This window comes from Hyla sarda, chromosome 4, assembly GCF_029499605.1.
Source record: "Hyla sarda isolate aHylSar1 chromosome 4, aHylSar1.hap1, whole genome shotgun sequence".
In the NCBI taxonomy this organism is placed as follows: domain Eukaryota; kingdom Metazoa; phylum Chordata; class Amphibia; order Anura; family Hylidae; genus Hyla; species Hyla sarda.
In genome coordinates, this window is record NC_079192.1 from 381382422 (window position 1) to 381408895 (window position 26474).

The following is a 26474-nucleotide window of genomic DNA, read 5'->3' on the forward strand; positions in this document are numbered from 1 at the left end:
TTTTAATTCAGCCTCTCGTTAGGAGTAGGCTAGTTGGCAAAGTCTATAGTGCAGACAAGAGAGGAGTGAGGATCAAGAGTGTGTCTATAGATTAGGACAGACAAGAACAGTCTGTGAGGAGATTTAAGACAAGGCCTTACAGCCCTGGACTAGGACTGCACGTCACAGTTGTTGATTGTAGTACCTAAGCAGAACTGTTTGAAGGAATTTGGGGGTCCCAAGCAAAATAGACACATGGGGCACAGGACAGGGGTTATTATAAGTGAGGGGCACATGTCAGGGGGGCATTATATGTGAGGGGCACATGACAGAGGCATTATAAGTCAGGGGCGCATTATATGGGCACATGAAAGGGGGGGGGGCTGTCATGTGCCCCTCACATATAATGCCCCCCTTTCATGTGCCCCTCATATATAACACCCCCTGTCCTGTGCCCCCCACATATAATACCCCCTGTCCTGTGCCCCCCACATATAATACCCCCTGTCCTGTGCCCCCACCACATATAATACCCCCTATCCTGTGTCCCCACATATAAAACCCCCTGTCCTGTGCCCCCCACATATAATGCCCCATGTCCTGTGCCCCTCACATATAATGCCCCCCCCCATTTTAATAATTCCCCTGTACCATAGCGCCCGAGCACCTCTCACCTTTCTAACAAGCTGCTCCATTCACGCAGTGTGAGCCGCAGGGATGTGATCTCCGGGCGCTGGCGCGATGGTGTGACGTCACACCATCGTGCCGGCCTGCCGTGGATGGCGTCCCCGCGGCTCACACTTCGTGAATGGAGCACTTGTGAGAAAGGTGAGAGAATGGTGGAGCGGGACAACTGACAGCTCCCGCTCCACCATGCTATAGGACAGTAGGGGCTTTAGTCTCTGCCTCCCGTCCCACTCCAGGCTCTCGCACTGCTGGCCCGGCCGGCCAACAGGGCGAACTGCCGAACCGAGATAGGGGCAGGAGGACGGCCAAGCAGGACAAGCAACGGCTCTACTCGGGGCCCTGGGCCAGCTCAGGGCCCCAACAATTGCTTGGTTTGCCTGTCCTGTAGCGACGGGCCTGTCACTAAGTATTAAAATTGAAAAGTGAACTGTAAGCCAAGCACTTGTCTACTTGTTTTTGGAAACTTGACTTCTGAAGGAAAGAAAAAAAGACAGCTAGGAAACTATTTGGATTTATTTTTATTGGGAAACATCATTCAGTATTATTCTGTTTGTCATAAAAAAAAGAAAGAGGTGGCTTACCATTTTCAGTTACATGTCACCATCAGGAGAACCCCAACCTACTCTTCACTGCACCAACCTAAGGATTGTGGGGAATCTGCTGAAATGACCTTAGCCACCAATACCACTATAAACCAGTCATCTAACAAGTTCCCACTGGGCTACTGTGAATACAAATTTTAAGATAATACAAGGAAGGACCGAGGAATACCTAAGAAGTTAGGAAGAAGGAGCAAAGAAGTAAAGAGCCAAAGAGATGCCATATTTACTGGGTACTAAACATAAATTGAGAGCTGGCAATCATGACAGCTAATGCAATGACCCCAAACAATTAGGAGACAGGAGAAGGGAGAATAGCGGGATTATTCCTGCTATCCATACATTTTTATTACCTTCATATTTGCATCAGTATGTTATAGAGCAGGTTCCATGAGCCCAGCTGCAAACAAAGCCTCTGTACCCCCTAAAGATTCACCCCTGTAACACCTAAAATCTACAAGGTCACAGTTAGTAATGAGCGGCAGGGGCCATATTCAAATTCGCGAATATGTGGACGAATATTCGTCCTATGTTCGCGAAATTTGCATATTCGCTATGTTCATTCTCTTTTTTATCATGTGAAAATTTGTAATGAAATTCGCATAGTGCACATGCGCAATTATATCTTTCACCTAAAAGAAGGGAGGGTTCAGTGTCCAGTCTGGAAGTGACAATATTCGCATAAATTCGCATTAAAAAAATTCCTCATTACGAATATATATCACTATATTCTAAATATTCGCAAAATCGCGAAGTGCCGATATTCGGGGAAAAAATTTGCATTTTGAATATTCGCGCTCAACACTAGTCATAGTTACAGGTCTTATTTAATACATTATTCTAATGACTTAACAGCAAGCTAAGTAATGACTTTGCAATCAAGGGAAAAAATTAGAATTAGGCCTTAAAATATAAGCAGTAAAATCCAATAAGATGCAAATTAGTTGTGATAAGTCCAAGTAATACACCCATCAATCTACCATAAGAGCCTGTGGGGTGTCCAATAATACACCCATTAGCTGTAAGGCAAACATTAGTCCCAGTAATCCTCTGTATGAGCCCTATTACAACCAGTTAAATGACCCATAGCAATAATGAGCCATGATCATACACAACATGGGGCTTATTAGTAGACATTGTTGTAATAATATGCCAACAAAATCTATAGTACTACCCATTTAGTAAAATGCAAACAGCTAGCATAGTGATGACTATTGACCTTCATCACCCATCACTGCCCACCATGATCTGAAAGATTCGAGCTGACAGTTCCCAGGTGCTCACTATATATATATATATATATATATATATATATATATATATACATAATCTTTTTTAATCAACCTGAAACCTTACCATAAATGGACTTTTTATAAAGAAATTGTTTATTTTGGCACTGTTTTGGGATACCTATAAACTATTTATATGTATGTATATATATATATATATATATATATATATATATATATATATATATACACACACACACACAGTATATATAATTTTTTTTCCGTATTTGTTGCATGAATATAGACTAAAGGCTATTTTTGGCAGTATTTTTTTTCACCATGAATATCTCATTAAAATAATTCTTGAGGTTGTTACAGTCACATGGAAAACTAAGACATCAAGTTTTTTGTTGTTATGTAGTGTATAAATATAAATATGCTATTTCACACAGTTTTTAAACTTCAGTATTTTAATACATTGTAGTCTATGTTTCTATGATAAAGACTGATACCTGGGCAATCCCTAAAGTAGCCATATTCATAAGCTTGTTTAGCTGACAGCTGAGATCCTGGTTTCCCCAGCCAAACATTTGGACAAGAGTTTATGTGTTCTGAATGAAGATCGGGCCACTTCCAGACCATAAGGATAGGACAGTTGAAATCCTACATGCCCCCTCCCCCCCTCATACACATACCGTCATGATTACAGACTGACTGAACTTGGTTCCTAGTCTCCAGGCATGTCATACCGTCATACCGTCATGACTACAGACTGACTGAACTGGGGTTCCTAGTCTCCAGTCATGTCATACCGTCATGACTACAGACTGACTGAACTGGGGTTCTTAGTCTCCAGTCATGTGATACCGTCATACCGTCATGACTACAGACTGACTGAACTGGGGTTTCTAGTCTCCAGTCATGTCATACCGTCATGACTACAGACTGACTGAACTGGGGTTCCTAGTCTCCAGTCATGTCATACCGTCATACCGTCACGACTACAGACTGACTGAACTGGGTTCCTAGTCTCCAGTCATGTCATACCGTCATAATGTCACGACTACAGACTGACTGAACTGGGTTCCTAGTCTCCAGTCATGTCATACCATCATACCGTCATGAATACAGACTGACTGAACTGGGTTCCTAGTCTCCAGTCATGTCATACCGTCATGACTACAGACTGACTGAACTGGGGTTCCTAGTTTCCAGTCATGTAATACCGTCATACCGTCATGACTACAGACTGACTGAACTGGGGTTCCTAGTCTCCAGTCATGTCATACCGTCATACCTTTCACAACTACAGACTGACTGAACTGTGTTCCTAGTCTCCAGTCATGTCATACCGTCATAACGTCACGACTACAGACTGACTGAACTGGGTCCTAGTCTCCAGTCATGTCATACCATCATACCGTCATGAATACAGACTGACTGAACTGGGTTCCTAGTCTCCAGTGATGTCAGTGGTGGGGAACCCCCTTTGATTATACTGCTGTTGTTCTTCTTGACTATAGTGATGAAAGGGTTTTTACAACCAGGAGGAGATTTCACAAATGCCATCTGTTAGGGTAGACACAAAGCTGTTAGCCAAGCAACCACTTCTGGTAGACACAGAACACCAGTGTAGCGCTCTTTCTAAAGTACAATAAAAAAAAACACATTGGCAGTTATTAAGGGGTTATAGGGGTTGATTTATCATAGACAACCCCTTTGATGTTGGTGCCTTCATTGCATCTAGCATACAGCATATTTAAGCAGGTAGCTATGGCCAGCCAAACATTTTCGTCAAGCCTTAAAAATAGCCTTCCATATGATACACCCAGGTCCATGTGCCCTTATAGTCAATATAGACACAGATTGTCCTTATGAGACCAATAACCCAATCATTCTGTTACCTCACTCTTCCAAAGAAAAAAGATTAGATAATATTTAGATATAGTTGGTGGACTTCTTCCATTACACAGCTGCTTTAGTTCCCTTCAGTCACTATTTGGAATATTACAGGGGTACTCCACTGCCTCAGCATCCGGAACATTTAGTTCAGAACGCTGGGTGCGGGGGTCGTGATGTCATGGCCACGCCCCTCGTGATGTCACACCCCCTCAATGCAAGTCTATGGGAGGGGGCGTGACGTCCGTCACGCCCCTCCCATAGACTTGCATTGAGGGGGCGTGGTGTGACGTCACGACCCCCGCAGCCCGTACCCCGCATTCGGAACTTAATGTTCCAGACACTGGGGCAGTGGAGTAACCCTTTAAATGTTAACACACAAACAACCAGACATTACTATTAGAACGTGATATGAACCATCTTCATATTTCTCAATCCTATAATGAGAGCATGACACACCACGATTAGCCTACAGTTTTAGTCATGGCTTCTGGAACGAATTATTTTTAGGACAGAGTTTTGTTTGATCGGTATGTAGAAGTTGAAAAGCTTTTTTAACCCTAAAAAAAATGAGTTGTCCTCTTATGTAGAGAATTCTTATGAGCAATATGTATAGCTTTTTGGGAGATGTGGGGAAAACCATTATGGCCATCATCACAGCTTCGACAAAGATTTACCCTATAAAAAAAGCTCACATAGGCTGTTTTGTGGTAGTGTACCTTTTGGTGAGAGATCGCTGGCTGCTATGCATGCCTCTACAATGTCAAAGACATTTTGCCCAGATAACAGACTGTGAGAGGGAACACATCAGTGGACTTTGAGAAGTACGATAGTTGTTCAATGTATTGTCCCACCATCTAGGTTTTCTGTCCAGGCTGTTTGGAGGTGATTGAGAGCAGTGGTACACAAAGAAGACCACCAGTTGTTTGACCCGCTAACAAGCATGAGCAGCTTTCCTTGTCTGCCATCCAGACACCGGTGGCACCTTCATTACACACCCCTGACTCTGCACGGGACATTTCCATATGCTTAGCAGAAGAAAATTTGGTGTCACAGCCCCATTACATGTCCTGTCATTGACAGCAAGCATATGTCACCTTCATTTGCAGTGGTGCCATGAATGAGAAAGCTAGACTGCTGTGGACTGGAACTGCATAAACACTAGTGACGAATCTAGGTTCCGACAGGATTTAAACATCCTGCCTCGGTTCTTACAGGGTTTAAAAATTCATCCTCTGTCACCCCTAGTAGTGATATAAGGGATGCTAACAGCACATGTGTTGCCGTTCTTTGCTTCCAATTGCCTTTTTTCTGCAGGATAATGGGGGGCATTTGCTAAGATGTATGTGATTTAGTTAATTTTTTAGTTCTTTTTTTTTTTTGCTTTTTTTGCGTGATTCTGCCAAATGTATTAAATGGCCGCAGGGCATTTGATAAATTTTTTGAGAATACACATTTTCTGAAATTTCACTCTTCACATACACCAAAAAGCTATGCTAGGTCTGGGCTGGTGTAGAATTGCACCTTATAAGGGTAGTCCAGTGGTGAAAAACGTATCCCCTATCCTAAGGATAGGGGATAAGTTTAAGATCGCGGGGGGTCCGACCGCTGGGGCCCCCCGTGATCACCTGTACGGGACCCCGGCTTGCTGGCAAGATAGCGCGTGTTGACCACTGCACGAAGCGGCAGCCGACACGCCCCCTCAATACAACTCTATGGTAGAGCTGGAGCGCTCCGGCTCTGCCATAGAGTTGTATTGAGGGGGCGTGTCAGCCGCCGCTTCGTGCGGTGGTCAACACGCCCCCTTCCCTTAGGATAGGGGATATGTTTTTCACCACTGCATATCTCCTTTATTGGTGGGTTTTGCGACTTTTTTGCGACAGTCGGTTTATAAATTCATTACCACTGTACAAGACTAAGCCTTACCATCTGGCCTGTATGCTCTTTTTAAAAAAAGGTGTAAATTGAAAAGGCACAAAAAATAGCCTGAGGCGCAGCACTGCGCCTAAATAGCGACTAATCAACGCTAAAAAAAATGCCCCAAACACAATCCTAAATCCCCCCAAATGTTCACCCACACACAGCAAAGGTTTCCCAGGAATATCTCTGCCAGATTGCAACATTTCCTTGTCCTGGTCTTCATTTATCGCCAATCAAGCATTTTGGGTGAGTCGGCTTTAGAAACCCAGGAGTGTGCAGGATCTACAGGCCCTGCTGCAACATCTGTGGGCATAAGTGGCACAGGATGTCATAACGAACCTGGATGTCTCCATGCTCAACCATATCTCATCTTGTAACCAGTCTAGAGGCAACCCAACAGGGTACTAGAGCCTCAATTGTACAGTTTATCCTAATAAACCTATTATTTAGCTGTAGTATTGTAATGACTTACACATATTATCATTACATTCTTACACATTCCAACAGTTTCCTCTTGGTGTGTTATTTTCTCTGTCAATGAGTGTTCATGCACCCTAAGCTTATCCAAGAATGCATGAGTAACAAGGAGCAGGCATTTACCTCTAGCGGCAATTGAAATTCTAGTGGTTAATCCTTCTTTTCTTTAAAGGGGTACTCTGGTGGAAAACATTATTTTTTTTTAAATCAACTGGTGCCAGAAAGTTAAACAGATTTGTAAATTATATAGAAGAGTTGGAGAGGCTCTTGTCTGACTACCCACCAAATAAACCCGGGCTACCTAATTAGACACTTATACCCAAGGTGTCAGATTGTAGTTTGTCTGTAGAAATATATATATTATGGCTCAGGGTTTAAGACAACTGGACAGGTTGTGTTTCAAGTAATATTTAAATTTATTGATTGTATATAATGTGACAATTGAATATTAGATAAAATGTAAATAGCAGCAACTGCGTCTCACAGGGCCCTTGTGTAGGCGCAGCAACAACTATTAAGAACTATAACATATGTATAGTACAGTATATAAAATATAAAAATATACTTGTAAAAAATTATAAAAAATATAAAATAAGAATATAGAGACCACCATAAACATATATATAGAGAGGGATCTGGGTGGGAGAGTCTTAGTCCATCCTCTATGGTAAATAATCTCCTCTCATAAAAAAGTCCTGCTCATATAGACCGATTCTGGTATTGTGGTAACCAGAATCGGTCTATATGAGCAGGACTTTTTACAGTATAACAGTTCTTACAGATAGCCAACTTCCACAGAGGTGACCGGGACACAGGGAACCTCTCAGGCTTGCTTGGACTTGAAGTGGTAATAATAATGATGCAGGCCACTGTACTACTGTTATGATTATGGTAGGGACAGTAGAGACTTGACTTGTAGATATAGAAGAGACATAAAGATTAGATGTGGTTGCAGAGTTGTAGGCTTTGGCCTAGCTGTACAGGACTGAACTTGTACAGGACTTGTGCTTGCTTTACTGTCCAGGAAGTGAAGAGAGAAGAGACCTAGTGTGGAGACTACAGCCCCTTATATATCAGGGGGCTGGACTAAAGCCCATTCGCAGCTGGTTGCCTGTGGTTACCTGTGCCTCTGGAACTCTGGGTATCAGGTGATCACATATCACATGACCATATCACATGACCTTAGGAAGGTCCTATACAGTTTAAATATCCTAGTAACCTTTATACATAGTTTATATTCACTATACAATACTTATAATAAATGTACAAGAGTAATCTATATATATAAAACTCAACATGTGTGTGTGTGTGTGTGTGTGTATGTGTGTATGTTCCAGCATCACGTCCAAACGGCTAAAGATATTAACATGAAACTTGGCACAGATGTTACTAATATGTCAACAACAAACATAGGATAGGTGATTTAACCCTTACTCACCCCCATTTGCAAGGGGCGGGGTTTATATTTAAAGTCCCATACAAGTCAATGGGAAATATATGTAACTGCATAACTTCCAAACGGCTAGAGATATTTCGATAATAATAGGAGGACGGGATAGGAGGTCAGGATAGGAGAACGGGATAGGAGGATGCGATAGGAGGACCGGGGCAGGAGGAAGCGATAGGAGGACCGGGATAGGAGGTCAGGATAGGAGGTCGGGATAGGAGGACGAGAAAGGAGGACGCGATAGGAGGACGGGATAGGAGGACGGGATAGGAGGTCGGGATAGGAGGTCGAGATAGGAGGTCAGGAAAGGAGGTCGGGATAGGAAGTCAAGATAGGAGGTCGGGATAGGAGGTCAAGATAGGAGGACGGGATAGGAGGATGGGATAGGAGGTTGTGATAGGAGGACGGGATAGGAAGTCGAGATAGGAGGACGGAATAGGAGGTCGAGATAGGAGGACGGGATAGAAGGCCCTGATAGGAGGACGGGATAGGAGGTTGAGATAGGAGGATGGGATAGGAGGTCGTGATAGGAGGACGGGATAGGAGGACGGGATAGGAGGACAGGATAGGAGGTCGGGATAGGAGGTCAGGATAGGAGGATGGGATAGGAGGACGGGATAGATGGATGGGATAGGAAGACGGGATAGGAGGACGGAAAAGGAAGACAGGAAAGGAGGATGGGAAAAGAGGACAGGAAAGGAGGACGGGATAGGAGGATGGGAAAGGAGGACGGGATAGGAGGACGGGATAGGAGGACGGGATAGGAGGACGGGAAAGGAGGACGGGAAAGGAGGACGGGAAAGGAGGTCGAGATAGGAAGACGGGAAAGGAGGTCAAGATAGGAGGACGGGAAAAGAGGATGGGAAAGGAGGTCGAGATATGAGGACGGGAAAGGAGGATGGGATAGGAGGACAGGATAGGAGGACGGGATAGGAGGACAGGATAGGAGGTCGGGATAGGAGGTCGGGATACGATGACGGGATAGGAGGTCGGGATATGACAACAATATATGAGGATGGGATATGAAGTCAAAAGCTTCCTCCTTTGTTTATTTTCCTCCCCAACAAGGATTAGGAAGGAAAAACCGGGCAACGCCGGGTACTCAGCTAGTGTACAATAGAAATCATAATAATGACCTAGGGGGATCCTGCAGGAGAGCCCTGTGGACTTGAGGGACTCTACCTGATGGGACTTTAGGACTGTACAGAACCATGTTCTGTACCGGGACACGACAGGAGTGCTTATCATTATCTTTTGGGGAAGAGTCAGGAGGTCACATACTCATAAGATAGTTTAGCCCTTACCACCAAAAGCAGTTTAGGCCAACTGTTCTCTGATGTGTATTGGGGCCTTAGGTCCCCGATTTACTCAACTATGAAGACATTTTCCCTCTATAGTGCCAGTTTATATGTTCAGGTTTGCACTCATTCTATTAACCCCTATACACCACACACATCATGTATTAAATCCCCTTTAAATATTGGCATTTATAAGTGACAGATCAGCTCCCATGTGTCTATTTCAGGATGCTACTCACAAGTCACCGAACAATAGATGGTCATGGAAGCTTCTATTCATGCTGCCATCATTGGGCCTTGCCTGTCAGTTTGTACCTGGCCTCCTCCTAATCACAAACATTGTTATTCAACTGGATGTGATGTAACTAGCAAATGGTTAGAATACATTGCAGTTACAGTAAAGTGACAACGTTGCAATGTCTTATCTAACCGCAATTAAAATTTTCAGGATTATCAGTAAAGCTCTATTGACCTGGAGCCGCGGTTGCTGAGGATCTAGTGAATTATGTAATTAACATGATATATGTTTAGGCTAAATAAAATGGCTGCTTTAGTGGAGATTTGAAGGAAACCATAGGCCAAGAAAGCTTCAATAAAGGATACAGTTCTAGGAACAAATTATATTCTGCCCCCTTCTGCCTCAAATATACAGATACAGAAATGAAACCGATAATGGCATTGGGAGTGTCAAACACAAACTATGGGGCTCTGAAGTGGGTGCCGTTTCCAGTTTTGCCCTGGAATGTCCTCATCAGCCTATACATGTAAAGTTGGTCATACACATGAGATTAGGTAGTTGGTTGGTCCTAGTTTGAGATTAATGTGTATGGAAGGGGGGGGGGGGCTTCACAACTGTCCCCCAAGGGTAGGGAGAAGAAAAGGATTGAGCAGTTTGATTTCGACATGTCCAATCCTGTTCTTAGGGAAGACAAGTCATCATAGCATTGAAGTAATTATTTTCCATTGTCTTTATCTTGTACAGATCTGTGCAATACCTTTGTATTAATGCTGTCAGAGCTTGCTATGTGTGGGATTACCATCATGAAGAACTACAGTTCCCATGATTTCTCTCCTCTGTCACAGTATATACAGCTGACTGTATACCTCTCTATTACTGTTTGCAAAGAATTAAAGGGGTACTCTCCAGTGCTCAACGTTTGGAACAAACTGTTCTGAACACGGTTCTGAGTCGGCGCCGGGAGCTTGGGACATCATAGCCCCGCCCCTCATGACATCATGCCCCCCCCCCCAATACAAGTCTATGGGAGGGGCATGGCAAGCCCCCTCCCATAGAATTGCATTGAGGGGGCGGGGCGTGACGTGGGCGTGACGGTACCGACAGGTAGTGCAGATACTTACCTTATCCCAGTCTGTACAGATCTGTACAGTACCTTTGTATTAGGTAATCTTCTCCGGTTTCTTCAGCTCCGGGCCTGGCTTGGGGCATGGGCGGAGCTTAGTGACCAGCAGAGAGCAGCAGCGGTGATGTCACTAAGCTCAGCCCATGCACCAAGCCCGGCCCGGAGTTGAAGAAACCAGAGAAGATTACCAAAGACTCACTACATGGACCGGGACAAGGTAAGTACCGTTGTCACCAGTGTAACCTGCACTACCTGTTGGTACCGACAGGTTAGTGCAGGTGACACTGTTGACAGGTTTTCTTTAAAAAAGAATACTTAAATAAGCCTTCCCTAAAGAGAGGAAGTGTTAGGAAGTGTTTATAACACAATTTTAATTATTTTTTAATAAAATGTGTGTGTTTCACTATTTTTTTTCTATTTTTTACATTTTTTAGGTAGTACCACTACTCCAAGCATGGAACAGACTGTTCCATGATGGGAGTGGCAGTACCTCTACTAATAGACATATCGCCCCAGGTGTCAGTCATGACACCCGATGCAATCGTCCATAATATAGCAGAGATGCAGAGCGACTCTATACTCGCATCTCTGCTCTGTACTCCGGCCAGTGATGCTAATAGAACATCACTCATTCATATTTTATGCCCAGAGTGGTGATTGGCCAGATGGTTGCAGCCAATCACCGCTCTCAGAGGGAAATATGAATGAGTGAGTGGCTGGCCGGAGTATAGTGCAGAGATGCGAGCACAGGAGAAAGCCACTCCATCTCTGCAATAGACAGGATGATCGCAGCGGATGTCAGTAGTGATACCTGCTGTGATCTGTTCTTACCTGCAGGTACTACTACGCCCAACATGGAGCACACTCTGCTCCATGCTGGGAGCTGTAGTATCTGCATTAATAGACAGATCGCAGCAAGTGTAACTTCTGACTACATCTCCCAGCATTGAGCAGAGTGTGCTCTATGTTGGGAGCTGTAGTACCTGCAGTTAAGGAAATATCACAGTGGATGTCACTCCTGACACCCGCTGTGATCCTCCTGTATAATGTAGATGCGGCTGGCCACTCGTCTATGGTCTCCTGCACTGACGTATGTATACACATATTCCTATTTCCCACAGAGAGCTGTGATTGGCTGGAACAGTCTGGCCAATCACAACTCTCTGCGGGAAATATGGATAGGTGTATATATACGGCAGTACAGGAGACTATAGAAGAGTGGCCGGACGCATCTATATATTATACAGGAGGATCGCAACAGGTGATCTGTCTATTAGCATAAGTACTACTACTCCCATCAAGGAACAGTGTTTTCCATGTGGGAGTAGTAGTACTATCTAAAAAAAATTTCGTTAGATACAATTTTTTTCCTTCACTACTGTATCTTTTTTATTTTTTATCTTTTAAATGGTACCCTACGGAATTTTATTAAAAAAGGTATCTCCATCACTTTTTTGGATCGCTAAAGTCCAAAAAATAAATAAAAACCGCCTGCAAAAATGCCAAAGTTAAAACCCACATGGCGTTTTTCTTGGCGTTTTTTCACTCCAATAGACTTCTATGGGAGAAAAACACCGTGATTTTAACAAAAAGATCGCCAGTGGCTCAACATGCTGCGATTTTGGAAAACAGCCAAGGAGCTGAAAAATGCCAAAAGGATTTAAAAAGACACCAAAGTGAAAAAACGCCAAGTGTAATACGAATTTTGTGATTTCTCATTGATTGACAGCTAACATCTGGTCGCAGCGTTTTTTGGCCAAAAAAACGCCATGCAGCAGAACTGGCATTTTTTCTTGGCGTTTCCCCCCCCAAAACCCCCCCCCCCCCCCCAAAAAAAAACAAAAAAAACAAGCAGAAACTTAGCCTTAGAAATACTGGCCTCTGCGGAGAAGGAAGCTTCTGTTCTGGGGCTTCACCCTAGTCCAAGTTTTAGAGGAAGAGAGAATAGCAACCTATCCAATTTTTTCTTTAATATTTTAAAAAGCCTCTGAAAAATAAAAGAAACAATCTGATTGGTTGCTATGAGCAACTGGTCAACTTTTGATAACCTGTGCAGAGTAAAACCTGAGCATAGTCTTTAGGGAAAAGGTATACAAGTGCCCCATAAAAGTATACTAGAACCTTTCAGGGCTTCAGGCAGGGCCTTATGCAGCATGGCTCCCACATTATGGAACCACAAGATCTGCATACCACAGGATTGTGGAACCAGAAAGACAAGCACTGAGTGTCCCTGCCCTGTCCCTGAGCCAAACTGAAGAGGACATATAGACCAGACCCTCCTACCTCTGAGGTTATCATACTTTTTACTACTCAAGAATTAGTAACCTACTCCAGAAGAAAACCAGAGAGCTACTACAAACATTGCCCCTTTACCAGAGGCTGCACCTTCATTTACAGTGAGATGGTTTTTTTTTCAAGTGAAGACTATTATACTACTACAGCATGTGACTCGCCAATGTCTTCCTTGTCTCTGCACCTCACCATCAAGGACACCACACATACCATCAGGCCAGATACTGTACCGAGAGTGCCTTAGGGGAAGGGTAACCAACTACTTATACTGTGTAGTCCTCCTGTCACTGAACCAGCCCATAGAACATGGGACCATCTTAGGGAACCCTTGTGCCTGAGTGACAAGACCTGAGACAAGGTGTAAGGAACCGAAGTGTTGCCTGTCTGAACTGGTCAGCTGACCTTGATTGGCTCACCTGCTCTGGTACCATACAAGCTGGCAATCTACTCCCAGTCAGTGCCTGCTAATGAGCTCAGTTTGTACTCTAGCTAGCCTTCTACTCAATTTGTTATATCTGGCATTTTGACCCTTTGGCTCTGCTCTCTGACTATTCTCTCTGGTATTAGCAATTTTGTACTCTGACAACTCCAGGCTTGACGCGGATAGTGAACTTTGACTTGTTGTGTAAGTGTGTTAGTTTTGCTTTGTTAGTCTGTCTGTTTCCCACTGTTCCTTCACCTGAGTCTGTATTATTGTAGTTTATTGTTTTGACTTTTTGACTGTACCTCACTTATTTAGGAAGGGACTGTCTCTGTGGTTGTGGACCTGTTATTTAGGAAAGGTACACAAATAGGCCGGGATAGGGGGAGTGGGTGAGAATAGTGTGTATTCCTTCCTTGCCCAGTCCTGACACAAGGCTGTTGAAATACTACTTCCAGCCATCCCACAGATATCCTTCCCTTCATAACATCTTCACACCCTATGGGCCCGCTACGCTTTTCAAATAATTTCCTATAAGTATTGCTACAAAGAATTCTGTGTGTTTTGGCAGTCTTTGTTTACTCCTTCATAGACAGGATACCAAAAACAGTAACCTGAATTATTTTGGCAAATGAAGGTTTTTAAACCTTGCAGCCTCCCATACAGTACCACCCATACAACAGACCAACATACAGTACCAACAGATGTTGGGGTAGACAATGTATCCAATGTTTCTCTGTTACCCAATGGCCAAAAACACCTCCATCCAGCCTTGGCCTTAGCTGTGAACAGATCTATTTATAGATTGGTTCTAGAAGAAGATAATACATGGGTTTGTAACAAGTTTTTGAAGTTGATTCACAGATAGATCATTTTGGCATCATGTTTTTCTTTTAGTAATAATGTAAGGGGATGGCTCGTCTGAGGCTTTGTTCTGTTAAATTCTCTTGGCAATAAAAGCATGCAGTCATTCTGCTGTGGGCACACAATGGGTTCTGATTGTTCAGCAGAGTCTTAGTCGCTCCACTGTGTGATTGCTGCCTGTTCTCTAATGCAATTACCTATTATTGTATCTCAGGCAAAAAAAAAAAAAAGCTTTGGTCTATAAAATAAAGTGTACAAAGCATGAAGAAATGATGGATGGAATAAAAATACGGAAGGTAACAATCAAGAGAAAAATAGTTTTCTTAAAAGAAAATAACTTTTTATGTGCAAAAAATAAAATATGTAATTTTCTGCAATAGACAGAATAGGCAAATGCCCAAACTAAAATTACCCTCAACTGCACCCTAAAAGAAAAAAGGAAAATCTTTTTACTTTTTACATTGTTTTTTATTTTTCTGCTTATTTAACGGTCAACTCACTTATCAAATATGTCTAAATGTATGCTGTCTTTATTGAGGGTCACAATGGGCGCCACATAGGGCTAAGCTAAAATGTAGTCAAATCAAAACCTATTGTATATTCTTCCATTTAAAACAATAAACCACAGGTTCCTCAGGGGAGGAGCTATGACCTTCAGCCATCCAACTGTTCAAGAAACTGCCAGCCTTATTGCTCCATATATGGTACACATTGGCCCTTTTGAGTGACAGCTTCAGAAAGAGCATGTTGTTTATGGTAGCTAGTTGTAAGCAGGTCCTTTTGTGTGATATTTATATAGCTATTTGTGGCTCTTCTGCATTATAGGTAAGTATAGGTAATTATAGGTAAGTATAGGTAGTCACGTAATGCTTGGTGTTTGTCATTGAAAACTGACTATAAAGGAAATAAATCTGATTTAGTACAGTTTGACTGGATTTGATGCCAATAGGTAAAGCTTAAATAATGGTCTTCCAAAACCAAGATGTTCCTGGATGAACTTATATGTTCGTAAAATTTACACGCACTGACACGGCGCTGAAATCTTTACAATTACTACAGACGAGACAAGCTGTATAACATGATGGTGTAAATTATTAAGCTCACAAAACGCTGGCAGCAGCTGCCTCATACCAGCTGCAGCCAAATAAATTCTGGTAAATTCATACAATTCTTTTAGTCTCTACAGTTCTAAACAATGTTGAAATAACAGGGTTTAAACACTGTCTGCAAAGCAGGGTTGCCTTAGTCATCAGATTTGCGTTATTTTTTTCCTTTTAAGTCAGTGTTTTAAATCGGTTTTTTTTTTATAGTTTTCATTCATGGATTAAAGGGGTTCTCCACCATAAGGTGATTTTAGTACGGACCTGGCAGGCAGTAATGGACATGCTTAGGAAGGGTCTGCGCTTGTCTTGGGGCTAAATGGCTATGTCATGAGATTACCATAACACTGTGGCTAGCTTTTTGTGAACTGGTATTTCCTGTTTGATTTTTCTTTTTTTGACCACAAATCCCATAATTCCATTTTCCTCCCTCCCCACCCCACCCATTGAAAGATAAAGGAGCTGCATCCATTCAAAAGACCTGTGGTTTTCAAACCGGGTGCCTACAGCTCTTGCATTAGTTGCAGATTGATCCCTTCACCCATTGAAGCAGACAGGCTCCCTGTCATCAGGGGACTAGTGAGTCAGGTCTCAGCCGCATTGCAACCCGGGAAAAATCTAAGCAACAGTCATTTTGTATGCTGTTAAAAATAAATATTGAGGTGAAAATCACAGAAGAATTGTGAGAAAACCGTCACACACAGGCACAGACACTATATTATTAACTACACTAACTTTACAGCCCCTGTAGCATAGTCAAATAAAAAAAAAATTCTTTAATGTCCCAAATTATGCAAGTTGTGCTTACATATTTCCAGATACAAATACTGTATGTTACTGATCATACTTTGCAAGGAATCAAAAAAAACAATGAATTGGTCAGAATATGAGCCTCAAATCAATATCAGATTCAGTGCAGTATTTAATAAGAGTACCGAAATAATAGTGCCATAATGTGTTCAAATAATGCCCCAAATTTCTCAGATTATAGTACCCAAATTATAAACACCATAAAATGCTGAAATAGGCTATTTAGAGTTGCAGTGAACACTATATTTTAGAAATGTGTTATCAAGTCAGCTCCAGATTTTAAACTTTTAGAATGTACCTCAACATTTTATGATTTACAGTAAGGGATAGTACAGCCATATTTTTTAGCAATCCTTTAGAAAAGTTTTTCGGTGTACTCAATCTGTGGTTTGTCCGAGAATTCCAGTATAATGTAGACCCCCTAATAGCTACATCCAATGTGCAAAAATGATTGAAAAAACTAAGAAAAATTTGCAGGTTCTCAAGGACTGTGAAGATAAATGAAGAACAATAATAAAAATGTATAGAGATTGGTAAATCTTTAACATTTTAAAATGCCCAAAAGTGGATGCCGGCTATCCACTCTGGTGTTAGTAAAAAAATAATAAATAAAGGGGGGGGGGGGGGGGGATTTATGACTATTATTGCATTTGACTAACCTCTTATCTATTACTTCATTTATACCTTTTTTTTTACTAACACCAGAAGGGATAGCCAGCATCCACTTTTGGGCATTTTAAAATGTTAAAGATTTACCAATAAATGTATTTTAGAACTCTGCATTAGTGTGCTTTTGGGTGTTTTAGGCATCCCTTTTTGTCCCCCCCCCCCCCCTATTTCCCTATATCTCATACTTTAAAACAGTAGGGTCCCCCACGATCACCTGTACAGAGCCCCGGCTCTCCCTTGGAGCGGCGCATCACGGCCCCCACCCGAAGCGGGGGCTGCTATGCCCCCTCCATAAATCTCTATGGGAGAGCCATTTGGCTATCTTCGGGCTCTGCCATAGAAATAATATGGAGGGGGGCGTGGCGTCCGCCGCTTCAGGCGGGGGTCGTGACACACCGTTCCTGGTGAGAGGGCTCCATTCAGGAGATCGTTGGGGCCCCAGTGGTAAGACCCCCTTCAATCTAAAACCAATCCCCTATCTGCAGGAGATGTTTTTCTGTAATTTTAAGTATGAGACATCTCCTTTAATACCATCTGAAAAATACTTTTTTATTTATTTAATAAAGTTATGGATTTTAGGAAACATCTCAACAGAAGTCCGCATGAAATCTCAAACAGATGTACCTGATGATATCATTCTTTATCTTTGCACATTTTTTCTTATGTAAACTGGGAATGCCACCAAGTTTGAAGCCTAAGCCTACATTGACTAAACACCCTTAATAAAAAACATGACACACTTTTGGCAGGCTGCAGACGGTTCCTATTTTATTTTTTATTTGCCACTTCCTGTCATGCATCGACTCATCTTTAATAGCTATGTGGAAGAGGGGGAGATAAAAAGATAACATAGTCTGTCCTGAATTTACCAGATATCAACAAAGTTTGTCCTTAAGATACAACTACATGGGAAACGTTTTCATCCCCTGTAACAGTATGGCTCCAGCAACATATTATAGATGGCTCATGATGTTCCTTGTGGGACTAGACTACTTTATACTAAGCTGCATCCTTTTCTGTGAGTCAGAGCCATTCACAGTAACGTCTTCTGTATAGCTTATCTGATAGACAAATTTAACTATGTCTTTGAAGCTTTAGCTTTATCTGGTTACAGATGTAACAGCTTAGTTTCACATGATGTTTTTCACCTCCTTTTAATGTATACAGCAGGAAATAATCCTGGCTTATATGTTAAATGGAGGTTGACGTTTTTTGTAAACATCCCATTGAATGGAACAAACCAGTCTACTATGCTATTCCACACAACATTTTATGCAGCATACTGACCTATGTTGGCCAGATGGAGATCAAAACCACACTATTTTGGCCAAAGGCTGATGATGGACCCTATATAGACATGTTGCAATGACCAATCTGCTTAGTGCAGAGCTGCTCGTCATACTGTTGAACACCCTGTTGACTAATCAGGTGATGGAGGGGCCAAGCCAAATCAGGTGCCGCAATGGCGCTCCCACTGCCTGAGGCATAATAACACTTGCTGCTGAAGTCAGATGCCCATGATTGTCGAATCTTCTTTTCCCTGTCCAGTTCCTCCTTATCCTTTGGATTTTCTTGCAATACAATTTTTGTTCTGACCTCCTGTTACCTGGCCTTTGTCCGTGCCCTGACTATTTTCCTGTTTGTGGATTGGTACTGCGCGACTAGCTAGGTTTGACCTGTTGCCTGTCCTTATGACTTTGTTTTGCCTCTGGTTTAGTACTTTGCTGCTCTCTTGGTTCTGACACTTGAATTGTTCCTGTTTGTTTTTTGTCTGCTGATTTTGTAGTTCATTTTCCTTTGTGTTATTGACCTGGACTGTTGAATTCCTCTTGATGCTCCTGCAGTTAGCCCAGTGAAGGGACCATTGGCTAGTTGGGGACCACCATTTAGAGCAGATTGTAGATAGGGACAGTGGTTGGGGATAGATCTAGGTTGCATTGCTCCCTAGACAGATGTTTACAGTATATATCAAGAAGTTTCTCTATGTGAACAGGAAAAAAAAAAAAAAATTATGATAATAAACACCTTTCTATTATGTCACACTGTGTTACTTGTGGACAGATGGAATAACAAAATGACAAGTTTATCTCTGCTATTTCTAAATACATACAAACAGAAGTGTGGACAAAAAGAATACTTATCATACATGGTTAAAAAGAGCATCTTTAAACTGCATTAGTTTACGGCATAAGTAAATAGACTTAATTTTTTCCACTTTTCATTTTCTTTTCTTTTTTATTTTCAGATCACCAGAAACTAGAGCGCGAAGCAAGAATTTGTCGTCTCCTGAAGCATCCAAATATAGGTCAGTCACATTTTAAAATGTGGGTAAAAACAGCTGGTCAGTAAGCATAGCAATATGTTCTCATCTGTTACCTTAAACGTGAAACTTACATGAACTCATACGTCTCCTAGTCTGCACAGTTTTATAGTACTTCTTTACAGTACTTCATAAAGCATGAACTTTTGAACTACGGTCTTATGCTCTTCCAGGGTTTCAAGCCCAATATATAGGGAGAAACACACAATGCTACATCTATTTATCATACAGTATATTTAATTTCTTTCAATCTCTTCTTTATGTCTTCTAGAGTGTTCTGAATTTTCCCACTTGGGCTTACCCTCTACCCCCATACCAATGGTTTACTTATAGTGGTTTACTTAACTTGCCCGGTTTCAGTGTCACCTTCATCTAACACCTGCCACCTGCTTATCCTGATAACTGTATGCCACTGCCTGCCCAGCTTATTAGGAGGGAGTGGTGAGCCAATCAGCTGTGATGCCAGCACTCAAACCTTCCAGCGGCAAAATATTTTAACTTCTCTGTGTATCAGTCCTGTGTCAATGATTGTGGTTTGTCCCATCACCGGCATTCCTATTCTTTGTGTTCCTATACTGTTCTGACCTTCTGTGACCTGATCTCTTGTCTGTCCCAAGACTTTCATTTTGCCTGTCCTGGCTCTGTATAGACTCTGATTTCGTATTGCGCTGCCCTTTAGGTTTTGATTCTCTGGCTTACCCCTGTTTACCCTTTGTCTTTCGATTTGGTACAGTTATGTCCATGTGTTGCTGACCTGGACTATCTGACTCTTTTTTAATGTCCCTGCACATAGTCCAACATAAGGAACATCCCTGGGCTGACATTTAGGATGGGTCATCCAAGTAGGTAGGGACAGTGGTTGAGTGAGATCTAGGTCTGCGCTGAGCTAACATTCTTCTTGTTCTTTTTTACCTGGACCAAATTTGAAGAGCTACTTATTGACAGGCCAAAAGCAGGTAGTCTGTGGGCTACCATGGGATTTAAGAACTTTAGAAGCTTAGTGCATCCAATCTGGTAATTTTTAAGATTGTTTTAAACTACCTTGAAGGCTTACAGATGGGTTAATAGGTCATTGTAATAATCATTGTTGTAGAGTCTCTATAACTGCAACCCTATTTATACTGTATTTGTATGTTGACAAGGTACAGATCCTACAAGGAGATCCAAATATTCCCAGCATCAAATATAACAAAACATATTAACATAACCAATATGGTGGGGAACTGCGTGTATAAAATATAACCTTTAATGATATCAAATAAAAATCACCAAAGGTATTTGTGCTAGTGAAGATAAAAGCGAATTAAATTGATATAGCCCTCCTATGCTCAATGTATAGATTACGCAGCATAGGATATGGATTGCTCCCAACGCGTTTCAACCTAAGTTAAAGGCATCATCAGGGGAGGCTTACGCAATCTTGGCTACAAATGTTTAAGTTTAAATCAATAAGCACTTTATTGGTGCTAGTTAGCACCACAGGGTAACACTGTATGTCCGGTTTCCTGTAAAAAAAGGGGAAAAAGGAGAATACAGTCTCAGACATATATCCATATTGCATGATTAATGTGTGCACATGCAATGCATGATAGCTACTCACGGCCTAGAACCAGATCCCGGCACCTAGAGAGAACAGTATACAGTATAAATGTCACTCTATTGCCCTTTGGCATATCAGACCTGAAAAGCAAACATGGGGCCGCAAGCGGCTACTTACGATTATCCCTGTAGTTCGCGGCTTATCCGGTGCAGCGCGACACCCGCAGTGGCGGGGAGCTGTTAATACATAGTCCAGCTACCGCGCGCTGACACCGGCAAAGCCGGCGTCTGACGTCATATCCTATCGGCTGGTGCATACGTCAGCCGACCGCACCCCCTGTGACGTAGCAGGGGGAGTGGTACTGGTACGCTGACAGCACTGAATGCCGAGCGGATAACTTAACTATTTCGTGACTTGTGCTGAATAACTTCACTGGGTGACAACTTTGTGAAGCTTAGGAAGCATCATCCAGAGATCTTAAAGTGACCGCTCAGGGCCGTGCTAGGTCTGCCTTCACATCAGGACACGATCATCTGCAGGTAGGGCACCAGATTTACCTTAAGTAGGCACAGGGTAATACAACAGTATTGAGAGATTTAAATATCAGTTGAAGGAACGCAAGCACGCTCAGTTTATCCGTGATCTCCAAGACTTCAGAGAAAATAAAGCGTACTCAGTGATCAATAGATCACCAGTGAATAGAGAAACTGAGACTGAGGTATCGTCATCAGACAACGATCAAGGAGATAGTGATAGGTCTGGCACATCTAATTACCGGGGAAGGGGAGGACCCAAGGGTAATAGGGGACGTGGTCGAGGTTCCAATCGGAGTAGAGGCTCATCCCGCAAAACTAAGAATTCGGAATGGAATGGGGAAGGTTCCTCTGCCTCATCCTCTGGTTTTTTAGCGGAGGGGAACCAGGAGGCCAGAGATCCCTACCCAACCCGGCAAAGATAAATCAACCTATAAACTCTAGTAGTACATTACAAGTGGTTAATTTATCAGGATACGCTCTAACTGGCGAACAACTGGAGGTCCTAGCCAAGGGGTTATCATTTGTACCCACCACGGGTTTTGATTCATTTATGTGGACAAAGGACCTCCATTTGTTCGCCCGTCGTTTGAAATGGCACAAGTTCCATAAAATACGGGAAAGAAAAGAATGCCAAGAGTTGGGCGTTAACATTAATGAGATTCCGGCTATTAGAGAGTTAGCTTCCCTTCTGGATGAAAATGAAAGACCTAGATCAGAGGGGCCTTTCACCACTTGTAAGGCTAAAAGCAAAAGATTTCCACCAATAGGGGATACATCCTGTGTGGATGTATTCCTTGAGCGTGTACAAAGGGATTTAAAATCACTGTCGATCCCACCCCTGTCACGATCAAGAAACAACCTGTCGGCCAGGGAGAGAAATGCCCTCAAACAACTACAGGCAGACCCCAGGTTGATAATTAAGTCTGCAGACAAGGGTGGTAATATAGTGGTACTTAACCGTATGCAATATAAACAGATGTGTTACAGACTACTCAATGATAAACTTACTTATGAGATACTGACACAGGATCCGACTGCAAAGTATAAAAGTGAGTTATCAACCTTACTAAATGCTGCTCTGAGGGAAAAGCTAATTAGCAAAGACGAGTGTGAATTTATGCTTCCAAAAACAACTGTTATACCAACGTTCTATGCACTTCCGAAGGTACACAAGGGGGTGACCCCTCTTAAGGGTCGCCCTATTGTGTCAGGTATCGGAAGTCTAGGACAGAATGTGAGCATATATATCGACAGAGTTTTGAGAGACTTCGTACTGGCACTTCCCTCATATACGAGGGATACAATGGACCTTCTAAAAAAATTGGAGGGTCTGATTGTAGACAAAGAAACTTTACTTGCTAGTATAGATGTAGAAGCTCTATACTCGTCGATTCCCCATGAAGTTGGCCTGAGAGCCGTAGCATATTTCCTCTCGTCTAGAGGTATTCATTTACAACCTCATAATACCTTGGTATTACGGCTTTTGGAGTTCACATTAACTCATAATTATTTTTTGTACAATGGCAAGCTTTACCACCAGCTTAGGGGCACAGCCATGGGGAGCCCTTGTGCCCCCACATACGCTAACTTGACCCTAGGCTGGTGGGAAGCGTCCATTGCCTTTGCCGACCAAAGAGAATCCTTCAGTGAACGTGCCCTTTTATGGGCACGTTTCATTGATGATGTTCTGATCCTCTGGCAGGGGAGTACAGTGGACTTTGAGGAATTCCTGAAATCCCTTAATGACAACAACATTGGTTTATTTTTTACATCTGAGATTCATGAGGCCAGTCTGTCATTTCTAGATGTGTGCATACATAAGGACACCACGGGAGGTTTACGCACCACCATTCACAGGAAAGACACGGCCACCAACAGTCTCCTGAGGTGGGAGAGTTGCCACCCGGGACCCCTCAAAAGGGGTATCCCGCGGGGGCAATATCTCCGCCTCAGGAGGAACTGTTCTGACCCTGGAGACTTTGTCAGAGAAGCAAGAGACTTACAGTCTAGATTTCTGGAGAGAGGCTACCCCCGACATGTTTTGAACTCAGCCTATAAACAAGCGTTGGCCACACCAAGAGAAAACCTGTTAACACCTAAACCACGCGACCTGACACAGAGTAGCACACGCATAATAGCTACGTACGATCATGGAGCTCAGGCAGTACGTGAGGTTCTTGATAAACATTGGGATATCTTGCGTATGGACCAAGACATCAGGGAGATTATAGCGGATTATCCCCAGGTCACATATAGAAGAGGTCGGAACCTGGGAGACTTAGTCAGCCCCAGCCATTACTTGCCAGAGATACAGGCAACTAATTGGCTGGACAATAACCCAGGTCCGATAGGCTGTTTTAAGTGTGGTCACTGTAAGGCCTGTACGAGTGTACTCAAAACAAAAAGCTTTACAAATGATATCACCGGCGAGGTAATAAAAATACGGGACTTTATTAACTGCAGCTCTAGATACATAATTTATTTGATACAATGTGAGTGCTCTATACGCTATGTGGGCAAAACGTCCAGGGAATTCAAACGCCGTGTTTTAGAACACTTAGGTGATGTGAGGAACAGGAGAGAGACATCAGTGGCCATGCATGTCAATCAGATGCATGGTGGTAACCCTAGAACATTATCATTTATAGGGATTGAAAGAGTTAGACCATCGCAACGGGGTGGTGATATAGACAGGATATTGCTTCAAAAAGAATGCCGTTGGATCCACAAATTAAATACACATACCCCACATGGTCTTAATGACCAGTTAAACTTTGCGTGCTTTCTGTAAATTGTTATGATGGGGGCCCCCACTATCAACACACGGTGAGAAAATAGGCAGACAGAGGAGACCTTAGGAGGTCTATGAGGCAGCCTCACCGTTAGATAGGGACTGAAGGGACCCAGGAGGTTGGAGAGCGGGGTCGCCCTTTTTAGGGCGGGTGCGCCGCCTAGGACTAGGGATCCTAGATTAGACAGGAGCAGTCAGGTACCCTAGGCCCATATCATTACCCCTCAACCACAATTCCATATCAGAATCCCCTGTGGGGACCCCCTACTCCAACAATTAAACCTATGTCATATTAAGGCCAATATTTAACTAACTCTAAAACCAATTAAGCACGCAACAGTTGTGGTCTAGATGTACTCATCATCTTCTCCTTCCTTTGATACATCTCTTCCGGTACATATTTATATAATTCTTTCAACTATCCAATTCCTCCTCCTGTGGTGTCTTGCGACTCTATGTGTATGCAACACACCTGGACATATGTAGAATATCTGGCTTATGGGTTTCTTAATTACCTCTCATACTCAATACTGGTTGCAAGATTTCTTGAGGGCTGACAACGAATATGGGTCTGTCCTTTTAGTCAGTGTCCGGTCATCTGTGGGCATTTTTCCATCCAGGGACCCTGTGCCTACTTAAGGTAAATCTGGTGCCCTATCTGCAGATGATCGTGTCCTGATGTGAAGGCAGACCTAGCACGGCCCTGAGCGGTCACTTTAAGATCTCTGGATGATGCTTCCTAAGCTTCACAAAGTTGTCACCCAGTGAAGTTATTCAGCACAAGTCACGAAATAGTTAAGTTATCCGCTCGGCATTCAGTGCTGTCAGCGTACCAGTACCACTCCCCCTGCTACGTCACAGGGGGTGCGGTCGGCTGACGTATGCACCAGCCGATAGGATATGACGTCAGACGCCGGCTTTGCCGGTGTCAGCGCGCGGTAGCTGGACTATGTATTAACAGCTCCCCGCCACTGCGGGTGTCGCGCTGCACCGGATAAGCCGCGAACTACAGGGATAATCGTAAGTAGCCGCTTGCGGCCCCATGTTTGCTTTTCAGGTCTGATATGCCAAAGGGCAATAGAGTGACATTTATACTGTATACTGTTCTCTCTAGGTGCCGGGATCTGGTTCTAGGCCGTGAGTAGCTATCATGCATTGCATGTGCACACATTAATCATGCAATATGGATATATGTCTGAGACTGTATTCTCCTTTTTCCCCTTTTTTTACAGGAAACCGGACATACAGTGTTACCCTGTGGTGCTAACTAGCACCAATAAAGTGCTTATTGATTTAAACTTAAACATTTGTAGCCAAGATTGCGTAAGCCTCCCCTGATGATGCCTTTAACTTAGGTTGAAACGCGTTGGGAGCAATCCATATCCTATGCTGCGTAATCTATACGTTGAGCATAGGAGGGCTATATCAATTTAATTCGCTTTTATCTTCACTAGCACAAATACCTTTGGTGATTTTTATTTGATATCATTAAAGGTTATATTTTATACACGCAGTTCCCCACCATATTGGTTATGTTAATATGTTTTGTTATAACTGCAACCCTCACAGTTTGGTAGTTGGAGCTGTGGAATTCTTTCCTCACACAGGGTACACATATGAATATGCAAAAATTTATTTGTACGGAAAATCTTGTGATTTTGACTGACTAGAAAATTTTCTCTTAGAGGAGCGCATGCTGCAGAAGGCACCATTCAATTTATTTCTATGGGAGCGCCGAAGAAACCCGAGTGCAGTACTCGGGCATCTCCCGTACAAATGAATGGGGTATGTGCCATATGTAGCACACACTCCCCTCATAGACGTGGTGTCCCATTCTGAAGAAGGGAGTGGTTTCCAGAGGTCAGACCACCCTTGATCAGACACTTATCCCTATCCTGTGGGGAATAAGTTGTCTTTCACTGGACATACTCTTTCACAACCGGGAGGGGGGCGTTTTGGCCTCTGGGGGGTTGATGAGCAAGTCTTTCCTCTGACCTCTCTTCAATCTCCAGAATGGGCCCCCAGCTTTAGGATATCCTTAATATAAGATGGACTAGGGACTATTGATAATATTCAAGATATTGGGCAGATTACATGGGCTGAATGGTTCTTATCTTCCGAAACATTCTATGTTTCTATGAGATACGCCTTCGATTAGGATATCTTATAAAGGAGAAGGAGCCACATTGCAGGATTGATACATGTTAGTTTGATGATTAGTAAGGCGTTGTAGCT

At 42.9% G+C, this 26474-nt stretch overlaps 1 protein-coding gene across 3 annotated transcripts in view; it reads left to right on the forward strand.

Moving 5' to 3' along the window:
* The window catches only part of CAMK2A (calcium/calmodulin dependent protein kinase II alpha), a 204783-nt gene that overhangs the window by 63657 nt on the left and 114652 nt on the right, over positions 1-26474 (forward strand). For all 3 annotated transcript variants that reach the window (XM_056516943.1, XM_056516945.1, XM_056516944.1), the window contains exon 3: positions 19298-19357. In XM_056516943.1, coding sequence (XP_056372918.1) covers positions 19298-19357 — 60 coding nt within the window. The remainder of the gene's footprint in view (positions 1-19297; positions 19358-26474) is intronic.